Here is a 21,570-nt window from a genome sequence, read left to right on the forward strand (position 1 = left end):
TGATAGCCATGGGCTTCGCGATGTGATATTCCGCGAAGCAGACAGTGAGAACAGTGTAGAATCTTGCTGCTTTTTCCTGACGGAATGGTAAAATCACTAACATTGAAAACAATTATGAAACCCAGTAAGAGGGTAAGCACCGATGTTGGAATATGACTGATTTTCCAAGGTTACTTGTAAACCTTAAGACTGGTGGAGAGCCACTTCAGAGTGTTTTGACGACTTCCTTAGTTGCCGAAGTCAAAGGTTTATAAGGACTTGAATAGACTTTCACTTGAAGAAAGTTGAAAGAGGCTTAATCAATTCTGTAGGGCCAAACACAGGCCGAATGGGCGGGTCTTGAACCGGAACATATTCCCGTACGAAAAAATAGTCAATTTTGAGAAAAAACTCGTAACGAGAACTGAAATGAACGAGTCCTTAAAAAATGTACTTGACATAAAAACTCCTGGTAAAAGCGACGCTTTTAAGCAACTGATGTTTTCCGTCTGGAAAGGTTCGGTACAATGAACTTCATTTGATCGGGTCTATCACTAGACACATGGGTCCTAGGTTTTTGGTACCAGGAAAACGAGCTTCCGTGAAAAAAATCGTGTCGTGAAAAGGGAAATCTTTCATAAAGATCCTTTTCGTGGTAACCTATGAAGTGCTGGAATAATACAAGAGCCTCCTGATCTGATACGTGGGTAAAGGTGGAGACATATAGGGATGGTATATTAAAAACCGAAGGCTCATTTCTGAGAACCCGCAATGACTGGTGGAGAATACACGGTACGGTTTTGGGGCGATTTTTAAGTCACAAGGCGCTAGGAGTAATTGTACTGTGCGAGTCTAATTGACTTCACCTTTTGACCGTCGTCAACGCTAATTCTGGCAACTAAGTTTGGAACGGTGCAAATACACATATCAAGTGGAATGCTAATTGGTCAAGCTGTCTCCTTGATGTTTGCTACAAAAGAAGGAACTATATAACTTTGTTTAGAAAACTATCTCCCTTTTTGGTGACAGCTTGAGGGTAGCTCTGCAAGGGTTACGACCTGATTCAGGCTGCAAGAAACACTCTGTTTGCAGAAAACAAAAAGAGCCATAGTTGTAATTTTGAACAAATTTACTGTGGTAAAATAAAGTTTATATATATCTGTCTGATGTTTCAAAATAGACAGAAAAGCATTTGCTCTGCCAGCAGGTAAAGCTTACAGCATGGTTATCACATAATTTGGACCACAATCATACACCAGGGGCACCATACATGGGGCCAGTGGCATTCTAGAAGTCAAGGCAAACAATGAACATTGGACCTTGTCCCTTTCTTGGACAGAATATCTCATTCAAAGGGAAACTTGATTTGACAATTGCTGATCAAGTTTTGGGAGCAGATAGTGCATCCACTTGAGGAGTTCCCAATCTTCCAGAATAAGAAGATATTGCTTATATATAATTATATATATTTGCAAAAGTTAGTATCCACAAATTTGGGGAAAGAGGATAATGGTTTCCAGGAGGTCGACTTGGAAGTGAGTCGAACAGACCATTATCATCACTGTAATACTGTACTTAAGTTTGCAGCTTCGTCAGATATGTCTTATCAGACTCTGTTTGTTTCTAAATGGTCTCTACGAGTGCCATCATTATAAGACTGCAATGAGTTCCCAGCTTCTTTAGATGTCTATCAGACTCGGTTTGTTCCTTAATAAGCTCGACGGGTGCCTAAAATAGGCTCTACAGGTGCCTGAATAGGCAATATTTGTGCCTCAATGGGCTCTATTGGTGCCTCAATAGGCAATATTGGTGCCTGAATAGGCGGTATTGGTTCCTGAATAGCAATATTGGTGCCTGAATAGGCAATATTGGTGCCTGAATAGGCAATATTGGTGCCTGAATAGGCGATATTGGTTCCTGAATAGGCTCTATTGGTGCCTCAATGGGCTCTATTGGTGCCTCAATAGGCAATATTGGTGCCTAAATAGGCGATATTGGTTCCTGAATAGGCAATATTGGTGCCTGAATAGGCTCTATGGGTGCCTAAATAGGCTCCACAGGTGCTCGAACGGGCGCAGCAAAGTCCAAATGACTTATCGGTCGCCAAAGGTTCGCTGAACTTCTATCCTGACGAGTCATTAGCCATAATCGACAGATCATCAGACTGAACTTGTTCGCAGCGACGAGAGAAGAATCTCCTGAAGAGTATCATCGTCTTCTACGTGAAAGGTCTTTGCGTCGTTTGGCAGGACCATTCATCACGTATTTCAGGCAGACTCCGAAACAGTTTCGGCGGGAAGATGGCGACCAGCAACGAGTCCTTCTATGCGACTTTGTGTTGCCAAATGGATATCTTCAGCGATGCAATATATCTGAAGAGCGACAAAATATCGCTAAAAAGAAACCTGCTGTGCCAAAAACACAGAGGAATAGCCTGAAAAGGTAAAAAATTAGCGAAAATACAAGATAAAGGGCAAATACTTACCGTAGGGTTTGAAGCACAAGGAAAAAAAGCCAGCGAAGGATCATGGGTGCGCGGGACCTAGGCACCAGGGCCTTATGGGTAGACCCAGGCCCTTGTTTTGCTTTTAAGGGGGTACCCCTTATATTTTTAGCGTTAAAAAGTGGTTTGAAGCACTAACTGGGAAATTCCTACCATTTGTTTTCTCATATATTTCGAACGGAGTCTGTGAAATATAATTTTGTAAACTTCTGACTGTTGATTTCTCTACCGAGCTAAATTTGCCCGTATTTCAGTGAAGTTCAGAGCGTTTCGCGCTTAAATTAAGGTCGCGCAGGACCCTTGCTCATTAATATATTCATTAGCCAAATTTCTTGTTGGAGTGCTGTCTTGTAAAGCTTTAATTCACTACATTTTGAATATCGATTCCTCTAAAATTTAATAAGGATACCCAGGGATGATGGAATTACATCATGATTGTCCTTTTACTGAGAGATGACCGTTGTCTGTGATGTTACAAGCCCTTAAAAGTTTAACTGAAGATAATGCGATTTTGTGTCCAAGTTTTCAGCTAGCACAGCGCACCAAATTAAATGATTATATAGCCTAGTGATAAATCGTAACTTCTTTTGTGTTCCCACTAGAACGAAATTTTCGATTTCAAAAACTGCTACAAGTTAATGGCTTCTAAGAGAGTAAAAATGTGAAATCTAAACTTTGAAACATGCTCTCTTCATTTTGAGAAGGAAATTTAAAAATTCGCTCTAGCCAGAACACAATAGAGTACACCAAGTTTATGTTCCTCGCGAATCAACTCTTGAAATTCTATATCGGCGGAGAAAACTTGGACACAAAATTGCAGGTTTTGAGGCTTCCGAAGACCTTCCGAGTCGATGTTTACAACAACGTGTGCTTTATTTAAAGCTGTGAATCTAATTATGATAATTCGCTATGTTCCAGCGCACGGGATGCGAGGCTGAGAACAATACCGCGTAATTACTTGTACAAAGAACTCTAAGAAAAAAAATTCTCATGAATATTTCGTTTGTTGTCGGCTTCAGTCGTCGCAGTTCGTGCATACTCTTTAAGTAAATACATACATAATGATTTCAAGGGTCCTGCGCGACCTTAAGAAGTTGTTTTTACACAATGCCCAAAGAAAAAAACGTATCGTCACAGACGACCTTAAAAAACGTATCGTCACAGTGGTGGTATCGTGACACTGCGCAGCCCGCCGTTATTCGGGTCGTCACACAATAGAAAGGCGTTGCGTGACGACACAAACTGATGAACCAATCTTGACGCAAATTGCTGTTACCTTCTCCGTTTATTTTAATTGCACAAATACATTACAAAAGTCTTGTTAAACAAATATTCCGTTTGAAATAGTATCTGGCGTTGAAACCTCTTTAGATTTCACTCAATCTTTTTCTACAACAGTAAAATGCGTCATACAAGACGGCATGCCTTTCTCGAACACTGTAAAAACACGGTGCAAAAACTGTACAAAGTTAGCTAAGAAATTCCTTAACTTGGTGAAGATGTATGGTACGTAAGGGGGGGGGGGGGGGACATGGAGACTATTTTCGTTTGGTGCTTAGATTTTAAAAGTGAAACATCTTTTTTATGCCATGATACACTTTAAGTGAAAATGGTTGAAAACATTTACCTACAAGTATTATAATTATACTCTAGTTTAGGGCCCAAAAAACAGCGATTCCTTTACTGTATACATGGTTGGAGCCCGTAATTGAATTCATGGGCATTCTTTGCTTAATAAAGCCCATGAAAACAATACTATTATATTTCTTTATTTTAATTTTTTTTATAATCCTTAAAAGAACTAAGAGTATTTTATTTGGCGGGTTTTACGAACGTGTTCCCAGCCGGTGCGCTGTAATCCTGCGGGACAGAGACTGGTACCGACGTACTAAAATAAGGACTGTCAGAGGAGGGCACGGGAATACTCGACTTCTTGATATTCACAAATTTTGTGTCCATGACTTGGCAGTCAATCTGCATCATTGTAACCAAGTCTTTGTCTCTGTTGGTACCCTGCTGCCATTCCGTTCCTAAAATTAGACGGAAAACAAAGACAACTTCAGACTATGTTCTTATTCCTGACAAGGGACAGGACCCGATTGCATAAAAATACTTAAGATTACGTGAGATTTTCTGCAGCCACATCCTGTGCTCTGAGGGGTTTTCTCCCGTGCTTACAAGGATAAATCGGGAGAAAACGTACCAAAGAGCACTGGAAACACCAATTGAAAACGCTTTGAAAACATTAACCGGAACGCAGAGAGCTGTTGCAGAAAATCGCCCGTAATATTAAGTATTTTTATGCAACCGGGCCCAGGAACCCAGTTTGAACATCCATTTAAAGACACCCTTGGGATCACGATCATTTATCCTCTAACAAAAGATGCGCACTCTACAACCGCCGCCTGGTTAGCTCAGTTGGTAGAGCGCCAGACTGCTGTGCGGGAGGTCGAGGGTTCGAGCCCCAGACCGGACCAACATTCAGGGTCTTAAAATAACTGAAGAAATTGTGTTCTCTTTGTATTTACATCTGCAAATGGCTAGATATTCTAGTCTTCTCGGAAATGGAAGATAAACCGTTGGTCCCGTCTCTTGTATCCTCAGTCTTATAGCAGGGGACGTTAAAGAATCGACACACTATTCGCAAAGAGTAGGGCACGAAGTTCCCGGTGTTGTGGTCTGGCCTTTGTGTGTAGTATAATTACAGTGTGTGTACAGCCCATTTGAACATATACATATGAAAAATGCACTATATAAATGCATTATCATTATCATCAACACAGAAAAGTGTCTTGCCAGAAAATGACTGAATGTCTGCAGAGAGGTGGCCCTTAACGGAGATGGAGATTTGAAAGTAGAAATATTCTTGAGCGCTGTAGAAAAGAAATTAGACGCACAGACTTTTCAATGCTAGAAGTTTGCCGCCAGCCTTCTTCGCAGACGTGCATTTGGCTGGTCCCACCGGCAATCTTCCCTTGTTTGCCTCTTCTTTAGTGTAAATGAAAGGGCATTAACCGAAATCTTAGAGCTTTACAGTGCTAATTGAGGGGAGATGAGGGTAGTTGCAGATATGAATAAATATTTCAACTTACTGTTAGGCGGAGCCATTATCATGAAAGACATTTTGGGCCTTTGTGTTGCGTTGTATTCGGTGGCAGGGAACACCAGATGGTCCTGAATAAAAAAACACAAGGAATTCGTTTACAGCACGCTCCAGCACCGACACAAAGACAAACCTCACAAACAAAAGTTCGGATAATTTGGAACTTACCCCTCGAAAAGAGACAATATACAACGTATCTGATTTCTTGTCGATTTCCTCCTCAAACGTCTTGAACCTGAAAAAGTGTAACAGCACCCCACAGTTAACTTTCTTCAGAGAAAAAGGGAAACCAAACGCATGCTTACAGCATAACTGGTACACAGCACAAATTGTAAACGTCTTTAAATTCACAAATTAATATATAAACAAACAAATAAATAAATTAAATAAATAATAAAAGAACTTACTTGTCTGCTCTTTGAAATAACTGCACTTCATTTTTAGAGGCCAGGTTGTGCTTTCGTGAGAACTTGTGCCTAAATCACCAAGAGAATAGCAAGTTACATGTAGTGTTTCCCCTTGTTATACAACATACTGTGTTAGATACAACACGAGCCGTACTAACCTGTTGATTTTTCGCTTGACATCTGCTGTGCAGTTTGATGCCAGTCTCAAGGCAAGCTCTTTGATAGCAGATTCCATCTGAAATAAAAGAAGTTTGATCAATCAACAACAAAACTCACGCATTGCTATAACTTACATGTCGTTTTAGTGTTGATTTAGGAGAGAGTTTCGCATTTTTAAGAAGATCGATTCCAAAGGAAGAGCGTTCAAAGTGACTAACACAAGAGGCCAGTTAGGACATGACTTAAGCGGGCAATGGTGTCGCCTCTTTGTCTCTTCCTCTCCACTACAAAATATGTGCAACCGAACATTGACAGTCAGTTTCCAATTGATATTTGGACGTTTTTCTATTTATTCCATTCAATAAAGTTTGTTTGTTTACTCCTGCGTGATTTCCTTATCATTAAATGGATTCCGAACAAAATCGAATCGGAGTGAGTTCGATTGGGTTCGATAATAGAACTCACAGCAAAATTGATGTTCGATTTTGTTCGACTACTGAACCCAATCGACTAATTCGTTTTTCAATTGGGTTCGATTGAACTTTGGTTCGATTTTGTTTGATTAGAAACGCTGGGTTTATAGTAAAATCAAACCTTGGTTTGCTTGCGTTTGTGCTTTCTCTGTTTCAAAATTTGTTGATCCTCGTATCTCTTCACCCAACCTTCGAGAGCATCATTAATCCTGAAAGAGAAGAGCGTCATTGTCTTAGAGAAATCAGTAGCTCGTCTGAAGCAAGTACAATAGATTTTCCTGCCAGGCAAGTAAGTTGTCATTTCTAGAGGCCTAGGTATGCAAGTCGTCTTAACTAAAACAAGCATGCAACTGGCCCAGGCAAGCAATATTTGAGGGCTGCTTGTCCGAAGGGCAAGATAGAATTCAAGCTTTTAAGACTGAGTAAGAATGCAATTTCGTCTAATGTTAACAACTACTATACTCGTTCAGTACTAATTTTACACTCTCTTGTAATGAGATCTAAGTAAAATACCTTGTTGCTTCAGTCTTGTTGAAATAACTTGGGCAGTAAAATTGTTCATCTAATGTTTCATTTTTCTGTTTAATCTCAATCTTTCTTCTTGACTTGGGATTTCTTTCCTTCCTTTTGATATTCCTTCTCTTCTGTCTTGAGTCACTAAGGAAGTCCCACTTGTTCTTTATCACCATTAGGTCTCTCCTGCCTGTATTTCTGCTCTTCAAAGGTGATGGCTTCTTCTGTGAAGTGTTGAGCATGCTACGGTCCACCTTGGCGACTGGCTGCCTGTCACGAAATTGATTGACAGCAGGACCAAACACCAGTGGTTTATCAATGTTGCTAGCATCCTCTTCTCCTTGATAATTGAGAAGTGCTCTTCCGTGACGAATAGCAGAGCTCGGTAGAAGATCCGGTCGGTTTAATTTCCACTGCTCCTTTACAGTGCTGTAATGAAAAAAATTAAATTGAAAAATGGAAATAAACTACAATAAAGAGCATTAAAGCATACATGCATTTTATTGGTGTAATTATACTGTACCACAGTTTGTGTGGAGGGGATGGGCTGAGCTAGGGATAGGTGTGGAGGAGTATTATCAAGGGGTTCACCTTGGGAGCACATGGCCAGGCACGGCAATGCATCTGAAGGGGAAATGGGAAACTTCATGTACCAGCCGAGAGTAGATACTGACAAGCACAAAGCCTGAAAACCTGCACTCCAATTAATAAAATCAAATAGAGATGCAGTGCTCAACATTTGATGACACAATTTTTAAAAGGCAAAATATTTTCACAACACAGCTAAAAACTGTGTGTCAAAGTGTGCTGACATTTTGACACACACATTACATGTACATGTAGACTCACTATTCATGTAGTACATGTAATATGTGGAAGTCTCTTGTTCTGAAGAGAAATTAGAGACTTGAGACAAGCTGAAACTTCATCGCACATTTTGTGGCTGTGTTTTGAAGACATTTTAGATTACAAGTACAATATTTTTACACATTATGTACATATGCACATGTACTTGCTAGATAGGAAAAAAATTCTTACTAATGACTTCTTACCTGAAAGGTCCGATATTTAAAGCTACAAACAAAACAACAGCTAAGACACATGTGGATTTCTTTATGGTGCTTGTCAACTCTGGGTGTTTACTGCGCAAAAGGGTGTTCTGTTCAAAAAATTTAGAAAAAATGTACACTAAGATTCTGATAATGAGAATGGAATATATAAAATGCATCTACAATGCATGTTAAGTTTTTATTGTAGATTGTACATTTCCCCTCCAATTTATTTAATTTTTCTTCTATCTACATATGAAGTGCAACAGTTTTTCTATATTTTGAAGCACTTAAAAAATGTCTGATCTTATTGACATACATGTAAAGAATATTTGCTGGTGTGGTTTCTTGTCATCAGTTTAAATCCGTTTTTTATCATTCATGCATTCATTATTGAAGAAATTTACAGAGGGAAAAACTCTAAAGAAAGACTATGAGTGTTGCAACTTTTCTAATCTAACATTAACAAGCAAAAGTTGTCACAGATAGTAATGGGGAAAAGGAAAACAAACGCTGTTACACATAAGAGTACGGAACCAAATTTGCATCAAAACAACAACTGCTTCCATAATCTTTGATGTTAAGATGAGGACTTTGTATTTACTGTTCATTACATGTACCTCATGTTTGTGTGAAGTAACAACACATTATTAAAATACATGTACCCATATTCAGGCTACTCAAGGCTTACTAAAAAAAATAAGACATTTAGCCAGTACCTACCTCTACCTCTAGTTCATTTACTCTTCTTTTTAAGCTTTCATTTTGCACTCTCAATGATTCATTCACATTGGAAATCTCCTTTACTTTGTTTTCAAGGCTTTGCAAGTACTGTTTAATGAGAAAACAATTATATAATATTATCTTGTTGGTCATGTTATATTATATAAATTGTGGCTGTAGATTGATTGAAAATAATTTTGAAGATATGAGAAATTTATTATCTGGGATACATACAGTTGTACATGTACATATAGCATGGTTAACAGTGTATTGTGGGATCCCATTTTGATTGCGTCTCCTACATTTGTATTCAGGGGAATTTGTACATATGCACTGAATATGATTGTGGGGGCTGTTATCCTTTGTATTGATAATAAAATAAACATTTTATGTATTTACGACTTATGGCCTTTACCCCGATGGGGGAAATGGGCCAGTTATGTTAATGTATATTATATTTCCTCCTTTATAAAAATCTCCAGATCTTAAGGAGGCTCGATGTAGTTTTTTTAGCCAAAGGGTGGTTGTTTTGAAAATTAAAATTATCTAGGAAGCCAGTATTCGATTTTTGCCAAAATACATCATAATGATCAAATATGACCAAATTTTAATTTTTTACCCGTCACCTTGTCACAAAGGTTACCATAGCAACGATTGACGTTTTCTTTTGTTCTCAAACAAGCTTGATTTTCTCAAAATCTAGATTGACTCTTGGTGTTTATTTTTTGATATGTTAAAGTTTAGTAGATTGACTAACTGTTGACGAAATTTTCAAGTAAATCAAGAATGAAATTTTCAGAAAAACACCATTTTAATATAAAATAGGCGCTTTAAAATTGTTTCGTATTATTTGAGCACAGTTACTTTCACTGAAATATAAATACGTACACCACAAAAGACCAATAACTAAAAGCGAAAGACTTTTTGCTTTAATTTGTTAAAATATATCGACTGCCGATTGTAGAAAATTATAAGAAAATACCAAAACCTTCATTCTTGATTTACTCTAAAACGCTTTTACAAATTTTTCTAAAATTTTGTGTACAGGTAGTCAATCTACTATACTTGAACATATAAAAAATGAATACCAAGAGTCAATCTAGATTTAGAGAAAATCAAGCTTGTTTAAGAACAAAAGAAAACGTCAATCATTGCTATGGTAACCTTTGTGACAAAGTGACGGGTAAAAAATTAAAATTTGGTCATATTTGATCATTATGGTGTATTTTGGCAAAAATCGAACATTGGCTTTCTCGATAATTTTAATTTTCAAAACAACCACCCTTTGGCTAAAAAAAACTACATTGAGCCTCCTTAAGAGGCTCCGACTGAGAATATGAAGAATCGTTGGACAGGCTGGGGAAATCGAAAATCTTGAAACTTTGCCTGAATAACACCTTTGGGGAACTATGTTCGAAAATATTATTCTCAACTTCTAGGAATTTATGGTTTTCGAGAAATTAAGAAAAAACGAAAATAACGATTTTAGCTCATTAAATATGCAAAAAATATGCGTAAAAATGGCAAAGTTCTCGATATTCCTATAAGAGCAATTTTCAATGCTTTGAATCGAAATAAACTTAGAATAATAGCTTGACCTTTCTTCTTTCAGGCAACATACACCTTTAATTTTTTCCGGCTATTTTGAGGTTTCCTTCGCCTTTTAAAATATTGCTTTATCAAGCACTTCGGGAAAGGGCAAAAATTGAGAAACTTTGGAGGCCGAAAAAGCACCTTGATATGTCCAATATCGAGTCAAACTAAACACTGTGCAAAAGCTCAATGTCTCTTCTGTTATAATATCAAATAAAAAATCTGGGTACTCAAGATTCACACAAATGAGAAACGAAAGTTTACGACCTCCTCGTGTCTAATTTGCATAAAGCTAATTTTTGAATTCGTCCTCCGCTAAGTGATCTGGTCCGCTAAATTTAAATTTGGGAGCTATGATTTGCACAAAGAAAGCAAGTTTAAAATTTATTTGATTTTGTTGACGTCTTATTCCTATCAACAGGTTATATAAACGCGAAGAAAGAAGAAAAAACAGTAAAATCATCGACTGAGCTCATTGCGTGACCTGCGTCACGTTATAAATTTTCTTGTCAACAATTGAATTTGATTTGTTTGTTAGGACTCAGTTGCATTTCAAATTTAAGATTAAAGAATGAGATAACACTTACCTGAAATTGGGAATGATTTGTACCTTTTATTTACTCTGGCGGGTAACTCACGTCAAAGCCGTAACTTGCGTAGTATTAATATTAATTTGGAAGTTGACTTCAGTTATAAACATAAACGTACATAAATATTATAAACATATATTTTATCGCTGTTAGTTTCCGTTCAGTTGTCATTTATAATGGAAATAAAATACGAAAAGTTTCTCATCTTCTTTTAAAACAACTATATAAAAGGTTTCGATCGTGCAAAAACCATTCATTCATTTATTCAGATGCACATCACAAAATTGAATTAATTTATAATTTAATTTTAAGAGACCGAACACGTACATAGCGACAGAACTCGGCGCCAGGACATTTAACACAAAGCACAAAATTATTCGGCTGAAATTTAAAAATATAATGACCATTTACAGTTGTGTCTCTCTTGTTGGTGGGGCTTCAGGAGTCCAAGCCCTGAAAATCCAGAATTTGTCCAGTTTGTAAATTACCATGCAAAAGCACACTTCAAATTTTGTTACATCTTGTCTGACAGATACTGAAAGCATCGATAGCGAAGGAAAATTGTTAGTTGCCCGTACAGGTAAGGTAATTTTTTTTTCTTTGAACCACATCTATGTTTGGGTAACTGAATTAATGCAAGCTTAACTATCCAATACCTTGGGATTTTTGTAGCGCAAGAATGCCAAGAACATATGACAGTGTCATAAATACAAGAACACGCTCTTTCGCTGGCGGACTGGAGAGCAAGATGTTCTATACCAATGGAAATTGCGAGCTATAAGCCTTCTTTCACTCGGGAGGATCGCGGAATAGCAAGCAACCCTGCTCTGTTTTACAAGAGACGGGTATAGTTTGAGCTAGATCACATAAGCATTAACTTTCTGTTACTTAATTTAGGTTTAAGCCCACAGTAACAACTTCCAAGTAAAAATTTAATGAATAATAGCCTACGTGATTACTATAGTATTTCCTAGACTTTTAAGTTAAAACACTTTCTTTAATATTGTAAATTTAATATTGGTTTTAAGTTATAAAATGACAGTTGACCTTACCCTACTAGCCTTCAGAACAAGCGCTTGCTGTTGGGCACTTTTAAAAAAGCCCAACAGTACCGCAGGCTAATCAAAGTTTTGCGGTTTCGCGACGTCTCGGGTTTCAAGTTACAAGCAAATAAGTAAAATTTTATCACAAGTATTAAATGCGCCTTCAAAGGCAGAGTATTAGTTTTCATTGACTGTTCTACTAACTATGCTTTAACTTAACACGCATTCTACAACCCAAGATTTCACTTGTTTTGAAATCGTGCCCGGACGCTTGCTTTTAATGAGCACAGGCGATGGAAAAATCACACGCAAAATTTAACTCATGCCTGCTGAACATTTTGTGACAAACTGGACAAATTCTGGATTTTCTGGGCTTGGACCAAGCCCCACCAACAAGAGAGGCACAACTGTAAAGGGTCATTCTATTTTTAAATTTCAGCCGAAAAATTTCGTGCTTTGTGTTAAATGTCCTGCCGCCGGGTCCTGTAGCTGTGTACATGTTCGGTCTCTTTAATCTAATTTTGTGATGTACATCTGAATGAATGAATGGTTTTTGCTCGATCGAAACCTTTTATATAGTTGTTTTAAAACAAGATGAGAAAATTTTCGTATTTTATTTCCATTAATGACAACTGAACGGATCTAACAGCGATATATGTCCATCATAGTTTTAATAATTATTTACGTTTATGTTCGTAAAAAGTAAACTTCCAAATTAATAATAACTACACGATTTATATTTTTGACGTCAGTTATGCGAGTAAATAAAATATACAAATCATTCCTAATTTCAGGTAAGTGAATGATATTATTATCTTAATCTTTAATCTTAAATTTGAAATGTAAGAGTCCTAACAAACAAATCTTTCCTCCGATCTTTTTAATTCAATTATTGACAAGAAAATTCATACCGTGACGCAGGTCACGCAATGAGCTCAGTCGATAATTTTACTGTTGTTTCTTCTTTCTTCGCGTCTATATAACCTGTTGATAGGCATAAGACGTCAAAAAAATCAAATAAAGTTTAAACTTGCTTTCTTTGTGCAAATCATAGCTCCCAAATTTAAATTTAGCGAACCAGATCACTTAGCGGAGAACAAATTCAAAAATTAGCTTTATGCAAATTAGACACGAGGAGGTCGTAAACTTTCGTTTCTCATTTGCGTGAATCTTGAGTACCCAGATTTTTTATTTGATATTATAACAGAAGAGACATTGCGTTTTTGCACAGTGTTTAGTTTGACTCGATATCGGACATATCAAGGTGCTTTTTCGGCCTCCAAAGTTTCTCAATTTTTGCCCTTTCCCAAAGTGCTTGATAAAGCAATATTTTAAAAGGCGAAGGAAACCTCAAAATAGCCGGAAAAAATTGAAAGTTTATGTTGCCTGGTAGAAGAAAGGTCAAGCTATTATTTTAAGTTTATTTCGATTCAAAGCATTGAAAATTGCTCTTATAGGAATATCGAGAACTTTGCCTTTTTTACGCATATTTTTGCATATTTAATGAGCTAAAACCGTTATTTTCGTTTTTTTCTTAATTTCTCGAAAACCATAAATTCCTAGAAGATGAGAATAATATTTTCGAACATAGTTCCCCAAAGGTGTTATTCAGGCAAAGTTTCAAGATTTTCGATTTCCCCAGCCTGTCCAACGATTCTTCATATTCTCAGTCGGAGCCTCTTAATACATGTACATCATAACATGTACGTTGTATAGAAAGCTTACTTCTATTCCTGACTAGGGAGGTGGAGGAATGCAAAGAACCTCGGTTACCCCAAGAAAATGTCATTTACACTCAACTTCCTTTTTCCCCAAAGAAGAATTCAGTGAGTCATTTATTTGTACTAAAGAACCCTTTTACCAAATAATGTTGGCCCTCAGTCACTAGTGGGTCCTCAGATTAACAGGGACCTACATGTACTGTACCTGAACTGTATACTGCTCTTATAAATTATGATCTCTATGATACTTATGATCTTACCTCCTTCTTTTTCTTTCTTGATAGGCATGCAGACTCTCTGTTTTTTATCATTCGCTGTTGTCTTTTTAAAAGTTTTACCTGCAAAGAAAATAAATGCTTCTTTGTGCAACTTGATACACTCACATCTATATCAAAAATTTAAGCATCTATAGTACAATATATGCAGAAGACATTCTCCAAACTCATGTGCATAAATTTGTACATGTAACACATTTTTAAAACAAACCTTGCTACCAAGTAAATACAGTTTTTTTTGATTTGTCATCTAGAAGATGAATGTTTCATAAAGTTCAACATGCAATTTCAAGAATGGCTTGGTGCAAAAAGGGCGTTAGTGATTTTGGCTGGAAATGAAAATTGTCAAAAAAAAATCCAAATTTCGCGTGCGGGATTGTTTACATGTGTTCAACATTTTACTGTATTCATTTCCCCTAGCTTCTGTTTCTTCTCCGAGAGATAACCTGTGCAAATAACTCGGTTTTTCAAGCCTGTGTCTTTAGGATTTCCTTTGTTTTAAAAGCGCAACAAAGGAACTCCAAAAGACACCGACTGGACAAACCAAGTCTTTTGCATGATTATGTTATTTTTTTGAAAATGAAGCAAAACCCATCAGAAATAGAAACAGGACAATGTTTCGCAGACATAAACAAACCTACATGTGAAATTTCGAGTTGTTTCTGCGATGTTCACTTTTAGTAAAAAATCATGACCGCCCTTTTCCCAACAAGCCCTTCAATTGGAGGTACAGGTACATGTACTGTACTTACATCAGTTGAATCTGAAGAAGAATTATTACTACATCCAGTTACACCAACACTGACTGTCTTGGGTATTGAAGGAGTTACATTTTTCTAAAATAATTAGAAAAGAAAAGCTTAATAAATTTATTAAACAGATCAATATTGAGACATGTATTTACTCACAAATTCATAACTACATGTAACAAAGAACTTCTACCAAACACCAGACAGTACTATTTATTACAATTATACCGTAATATATGTTTGTTTGATAAAAAAAGTACTGCAAACACCAATTGTAACAACGTGTGAGTGAGCTGACTGTACATTTAGGTGACCATATTACATTACATATAATTTTTGTGTAGTTGTTTTTGTCATGTATGGTTTGAATTCACAGTTATACAAAAGGCTTTTCCTTTTCCTCATAAACTCATAAAATAACTTAAAAAAAATTTTTTAACACATTTTTAATTTATTTGAAAAGAATTTGAACACAACCTACCCCAACGACAACAGATACCACACCATTGGTTGGCAATGAACCAGTGCAAGGAATGTAGACTGGAATACCTACAGTACAGAGGAACATACCATTTAATTATAGTTAGAATATTGGAAACTGTTTTACCAATTATTTAACCACACCTGAGCCACTGTAAGGAAATCTGACTAATTGTGAGGAAAAAGAGTACACTAGAGAAGCGTGCTGTGTACTCGTCTAAAACTCTCCCAAAAAATCAAATTAAAGTGCTAATACATGTATAACCCAATAATGGAAGTTTGCTATTTTCTTTAAAATTGTTCAAGAAATTGGTCCTGCATTACATGACATTATGTACATACATTGTATACATGTAAAAGCACACTGTATCTCTGTGAAGCAAATGCATGACCTACAGTACATGTAAGCCGTGATTTTTTTTTTTAGCTAACAAAAAAAAAAAAAAAAACTGATAAATGCTAGTGCAAGCAATTCCTTGAACATTTTACAAAATATTTTAATGTGTTAATTCAGGCTGTATATGATGTGGTTTAGCTTCACTTTGGTTTAAATTTTTTCAAATCAGTTAGATTTTTACTTTTCATTGTCTCGTTTATTATCATAATCTCATAATCTAAAACAAAAGAAAATAAAAATCAAACTGGCTTGAAAAATTTTAAAAAAAAAATCACACCCCCGGGAAACCCCCCCCCCCCCCCCCATAAGCCGCACCCTGAGTTTAACAACTCAAATGTTGGAAAAAAAGTTTTTTGAAAGTAAATCAAAGAAAAACACAAAGTCGAGTCAAAAATCCAAAGTTACTGCAATTTAAACCACAACATAATTAACTAGTTTTGCAAGTACCTCCAGCAGGCTTAGTATTTAGCTGTCCAAGCTGAGGCTTCTGAATGCCGACAGGCATTGGTTGAATAGATTTGACTCCACATGACTGTATGGGTACTTTCTCTTGTTTAACATTGCATTGAACTGGTGTGAGAGTTGCTTCTGTTTTGATATATGAAGGACTAGGGAGTAAGCTGTTTTGCGACAATTCAAAATCCACATTTGGCTGATGGACCGGTGAACTTTCTCCATTTATAAGAAACTGAAACAAAGGCAAAAGCACATGAATCAACCTCTTTCCAATTAAAATGTAAAATAATCAATTTCTAATATAAACAATAGTGGAAAAACAGGGTGTAATGGCACATGACTGTTAGGATAATTCCAAACCAACAGAATGTAGCTTTCTTTCAAGAAATTTTTAGTTACTTTTAATGCGTAGATGTAAAGTGTAAGTGAACATTCTAGGCAATTTCAAAGAGCAAAACATGTTTTCAAGTTGAAAATCTTTATTAAATTTTGTAATTGAAGAGGCGAAATTAACAAAAGGCAATTTTGACTAGAACACCATTTGACTACAACTGCAATTCCTTTTATCTTCTCTTTGTATTTATTTTTGTCTACAGTGTAACATCATTAAGTTTGGAAGAAAGGCCATTCACCATAAAGTGATTGAATGGAAGTGATTAAAATTATTAAAAACAAAAAGAAGTTTAAAATCATACGTGTAGAAAAAAACACTTGTAAATAAGACACATTGTAACAGGAAGCTTCACTGAGCAAAAGGAGAGTCTAAATTTGACTCAAGATCGCCATGATTGCAAGATTGAGAATTATGTTGCCTAGGGCAACATAATAAAAATGGTCATATAATTTGTATGCGGAAACCATGTGGTCTGATGGGCATCCAAAATTTGTTGTTTGATAATTACACTGTAAGGTTTACATTCATTGCACGTTATGTTTTGGTTTGTAAGTTTGTAAAAGACAGTGAAAACCAGACAATCTATTCAAGCATATTTTGATGTAGTAATCTGGTAATAAATTTTTATGCAATTTAAACTTTTTTACAAAACTCTGCATTTACGTCATTGCCAATGGACGTCACACACGAAAACAAATTATGTTAATTTGTTAAACTTCGCGTGAAACAGAATATGTTTGTATCAAGGGATTCAGATATTATTTGAAACGCTTCAGTATGGTTTTACAACTTGCAATACCAAATACTAGATGTTTTAAAAAAACCTATTATAATACCTGATTCTCTGGTGAACTTGGCAGAGAAGCAAAAGATGAATTAGACGATGAAGGAGAAAGAGGTTCCTCTTTAATACAAACACCTGTTGAGTGACAGAAAAAGCAGTTAAAGCGGCTGTCTAAATCAAGCGAAAACGTGACAATGGAGCAACAGAGAGCTGAATAAATAATACGAACAAATCCCACTACATCGAACAGTGTAGTAATTAAGAGAGAAAAGAGGACTTGATTCTTACCCGAAGTAAAATCGAAATCTTCTATAACAGGAGAAGAAGGATCGCCCAGACTTGATAAAAACTCGTTCAGGTGATCATCTTTATTCTGTAAGAAAACAAGGGAACATGTTTCATTAAAATTGCAAGAAAAATCGCACGCACATATAAATTTGACACTAGAAAAGAAATCGGAGCAGCCTTTTAACACAGTTCGTCCAAGAAAATTAATTTAACAACATTCGACACGTATTTCGACATAAAATAATCAATTCAATATAAAAAATAGTTTACACTGTTCGCCGTCGTCTAGGAGCTTATCCATTTACACTGCAAGGTTACACAATAGGCTTTGTCGTTCATGATCAATGTTCTAACACATGGAATTTTAACGGCAGAAAATTAACAGAAATGGTGGTAACCCATAAACTAAATTTGTGGCCCAGACTGTCGAGAGAAAACCTCGTTACACATTCCGTGCAACTAACTTAAACACCAAATCCTCTGATCTGTTAGAGTTCTCAATGACACACAAACAGCTGGCGGCATTTAACTGAATTCAAGATTAAAATTTTGCTAAACTGTTTTTGTTAAGCAGTCCTTTATTGTGACATTCCTTACTGAATGAAAAAGACGAAAGCAAGGTTTCTTTACAAGAGCAGCATTTAAAAGATATCGAGTTTATTTCATTAAACTTCCTCAGTCCGCTTTTTGCGGAAGTTACAAGACGCGACCTCTCAAGTTTCACCCCAGTTTAGAGACCTCACAACAAACAACTGCTAACTTATTATGCGAAATCTCTGAATAGAGCTCAACTTAAACTTTGAAAACAAGCTGATAAAGCCAAGAAAGTCGGCTTCACAGCTTGAAGAGAGCTCGTATCCTTCAAGCGAAAATGAATGTTCACGCATTGCTGCCTCACGCAACCTCGAATACACCGCCTACTGAGATCCAGAGCGATCGAGAATTTTTGCAAGTTTCAATACACTTACTTCTAGCTCCAAATCTTGGTCTTCCCCTCCCATAAAAAAGTCGTCTGGGTTAAATTTCACATCAGCGATACTGTCTCCTAATAAATACAGGAAAATGATGAGATATAACCACGCAAAGTAGATTGTAGTAACGTAATGAAATTCGGCTTTCAACAGATCGATAGACGCGTGCAACAAAACCTTACCCCAATCTTCAACTCCTAGCAGATTGTCGGCGAAAAATTTCGTGTCCGGCTCTGACCAGGCTAAAAGTTCTGTCTGAGACATCATCTTTAACACGTTTAAAACCCCCCAACACCGACTATAAATACAGCACAAAACCCTGAGATACAAACTTTACAACAGCTCAAGACTGATTCATCACTGATGAAATACCGGTTGAATTCGGGTCCAGATTTCGCGCGGCCAAAAACTTGGCGCGTGAGGTATCCTGGGAACGGAATTGGAAAAAAAGAAAAGCGGAAGTGGAATTGAATTATATGCTTCCTAGCTCTTCCTGTTGGAAACAGGAAGGGAATTCGACACAAATGTATTCATGACATTTGAAAGCACAGAAAAACAAAATGGCTGAAGAAAAGAATTACAGAATATAGGGTATTCGAGTTGACAATCAGGAATGAATAATGAAGACGAATTTTTTAACAATGACGCGGGCATGGGACAAAGAAAAATTTTGAATCCCCGACGGGAATCGAACCCATGGCCTCCCAGATACCGGTTGGACGCTCTAACCAACTGAGCTACGAGCGACTCGTATAAATGGCCCAGCTCTCCACGGGTCTCTCGTAGCTCAGTTGGTTAGAGCGCCCAACCGGTATCTGGGAGGCCATGGGTTCGATTCCCGTCGGGAACTCAGAATTTTTCTTTGCCCCCTGCTCGTGACTCGGTGATAAATTCATCTTCACTATTTATCACCGAGCTTAAAATTTACCATCTTTATTATTTACTACACATTTGATGATTTCGACATTGCTGATTCCAGCAGAATGCAGGACGCGTGCCACACATCAACCTAGTAAATTTACCAGCTTTATTATTTACTACACTGTAAGAACTAGAATGTACACACCAGGAATGAATTAGTTAATGTGCTCCTGGTTTAATGTATTCAAAGCTGATCATTTTATCCAGAATTGATTCATCTGAGGACTGTTTTTACACCACTTAACATGAGTTGAGCAATTCAAAAACTCTATGCTTATTACACAAATCTATGTTTTTCGGTGTTTTGTAAAATTTTTTGTGATTTGTTGGGGATGTTTGGGAGGAGATGGTTTTACTCAAAGGATTACGAGTAAAATTTAGAGAAATAAGAAATATTGGAGATTAAATGTAATTTTAAAATTAGAATTAAATGTTAAAAATTGGTGAATGGACACCAAACAGACGCTGTGACAACCTGGGGCGCTCTTGTATTCGGGGCAACTGTCTGGTGATGTTCCAAAAATATATTTTCTTTCTTCTATCCTTTCTTTAAACCTCTTAAAATTTCACTCATTTGACTGACACCTCTGCTCTGTTGTACTTCTTGTTTACTGAATTGTGTACAGCAGTACTTGATTTCGCTTTTTCGTGGCATACAAAGCAGTTATTGGGTATAACTACTACTGCAAAGCGTAGCAAAAAAGCGCGCGCGTGTGTTTTGCGCGTGTGTTTTGGTCGCGGCCCGCCTTAAGAGCGTCCTGCTCTTAGGATCGCCTGTACCTATGCAAGATAAAAAAAAATCGATTTTCTCAAACATTGTCAGGATAAAGGCTTCTACTAACTTGTTTCAAAAATGTGCCTTTGAGATTGTTTCGATTTTTATTTTTTTCGTCGAGACGGCTCTTCGAATTTGGCCGCTCGAAGCGCCAAATTCGGCTCTAAAATACCACTTTTCTCGAAGGTGAGCCATAAAAAAATATGATCCGTAGCAGCGAAGGCTGGTACATAGTATTAAAACATCATCTTTCAACAGTTAATTAACGCTGTCAGATCCGAATAAAATTTAAATCTGAATTTTTATCAAATTTTCAAAATTATACGCTTCGGCCAAGTTGCATCACGCCTAAATTTAGGTCAACTTCGTGAGTCAAACAGTCAATCTGGTACATGGATTAGGCTGTCAAAACTATTTTTCGATTCTGACTAAAAGTATCACTTCATCTTAGCTTTTATCGAAAAACTAGCTTGGGTAAATAAAACGGAAAAAATCGAGAGCGGCTTGAAAACATGACACTTGAGCTAATTACTTGACAGTTTGACCTTTCATGTAGCGATTGTTATTGCACACATTGATCTAGAAAAGTTCGACTTTGGGTCTTATCCCCGTCAAATAGTATTTTAGTCCCCCAAATAGCTGAGCGAATTCATTTATTGTGTTTCAGAGTCAAAATCAAGCCTTAAATGAAAATCTTTAGCACAAGTTTATATTAAATAACCTCACCGTTTGGCGAGGTCTGACAATGCACGCAACGCATTATCCGCATTATCCTCGGGCGTAACCCCCACAACTCGTGATCTAAACTTGCGTATATTTATAGCTTGCCTGGCTTGCTGCTTGTTGACTAGGACAGTACTAGGCTATTTTCACGGAGGCTTAGAGTAGAATTGTTTCTAAAAGTCTTCAGAAATTCATTTGTGTTACTTACCATACGAGCTTCGAAACGATTCCCCCTCTTACTCTCCCAAAGACCCCAAAGTATCAAAGTCTGCAATTTCTAACACTTGCATGTCGCGCGCGAGCTCCCTTGTCGTTGTAAACCGATCTTTCTTTTTTCTCATTAACAGCTGATAAATACCCATCATACCATGAAAAGATATATTTCAAAACGCCCCCTAAACTATGTTCCTCATAACTTTCAACATCAAGACCACAAAAGAGCCGAAATAAGGAATCAAGTTGCCTTTCGAGTTCCGGGTCATCCGCGAGCTTTAAATAATT

At 36.8% G+C, this 21,570-nt stretch overlaps 2 protein-coding genes and 1 long non-coding RNA gene across 5 annotated transcripts in view; all 3 read right to left on the reverse strand.

The window, feature by feature from the left end:
- LOC144643339 (melanocortin receptor 5-like) overlaps window positions 1-21,570 on the reverse strand; it is a 213,471-nt gene that overhangs the window by 94,672 nt on the left and 97,229 nt on the right. The gene's annotated exons all lie outside the window — the stretch shown is intronic.
- The window catches only part of LOC144644170 (uncharacterized), a 128,750-nt gene that overhangs the window by 8,754 nt on the left and 98,426 nt on the right, over window positions 1-21,570 (reverse strand). The window lies entirely within an intron of this gene.
- On the reverse strand, window positions 3,749-21,371 carry LOC144642582 (cyclic AMP-dependent transcription factor ATF-6 alpha-like). 3 transcript variants are annotated; one of them, XM_078501572.1, is made up of 18 exons: window positions 21,278-21,296; window positions 18,833-19,077; window positions 18,648-18,724; window positions 17,680-17,764; window positions 17,444-17,526; window positions 16,205-16,445; window positions 15,362-15,429; window positions 14,884-14,967; window positions 14,117-14,194; window positions 8,910-9,017; window positions 8,190-8,296; window positions 7,138-7,566; window positions 6,746-6,833; window positions 6,151-6,227; window positions 5,993-6,061; window positions 5,754-5,820; window positions 5,575-5,656; window positions 3,749-4,512 (listed from the first exon to the last, which is right to left on the reverse strand). In XM_078501572.1, exons 2-18 carry the CDS (start codon window positions 18,915-18,917, stop codon window positions 4,295-4,297), a joined length of 2,046 nt encoding a protein of 681 aa, XP_078357698.1. In that variant the 5' UTR covers window positions 18,918-19,077; window positions 21,278-21,296; the 3' UTR covers window positions 3,749-4,294. The 3 variants fall into 3 exon arrangements, with proteins under 3 accessions (XP_078357698.1, XP_078357716.1, XP_078357707.1); XM_078501590.1 differs by lacking the exon at window positions 18,833-19,077 and having other exon boundaries at window positions 21,278-21,371; XM_078501581.1 differs by lacking the exon at window positions 21,278-21,296 and having other exon boundaries at window positions 18,833-19,099.

Source organism: Oculina patagonica, chromosome 1, assembly GCF_052425735.1.
Source record: "Oculina patagonica isolate OP01 chromosome 1, crgOcupat, whole genome shotgun sequence".
Classification (NCBI taxonomy): Eukaryota; Metazoa; Cnidaria; class Anthozoa; order Scleractinia; family Oculinidae; genus Oculina; species Oculina patagonica.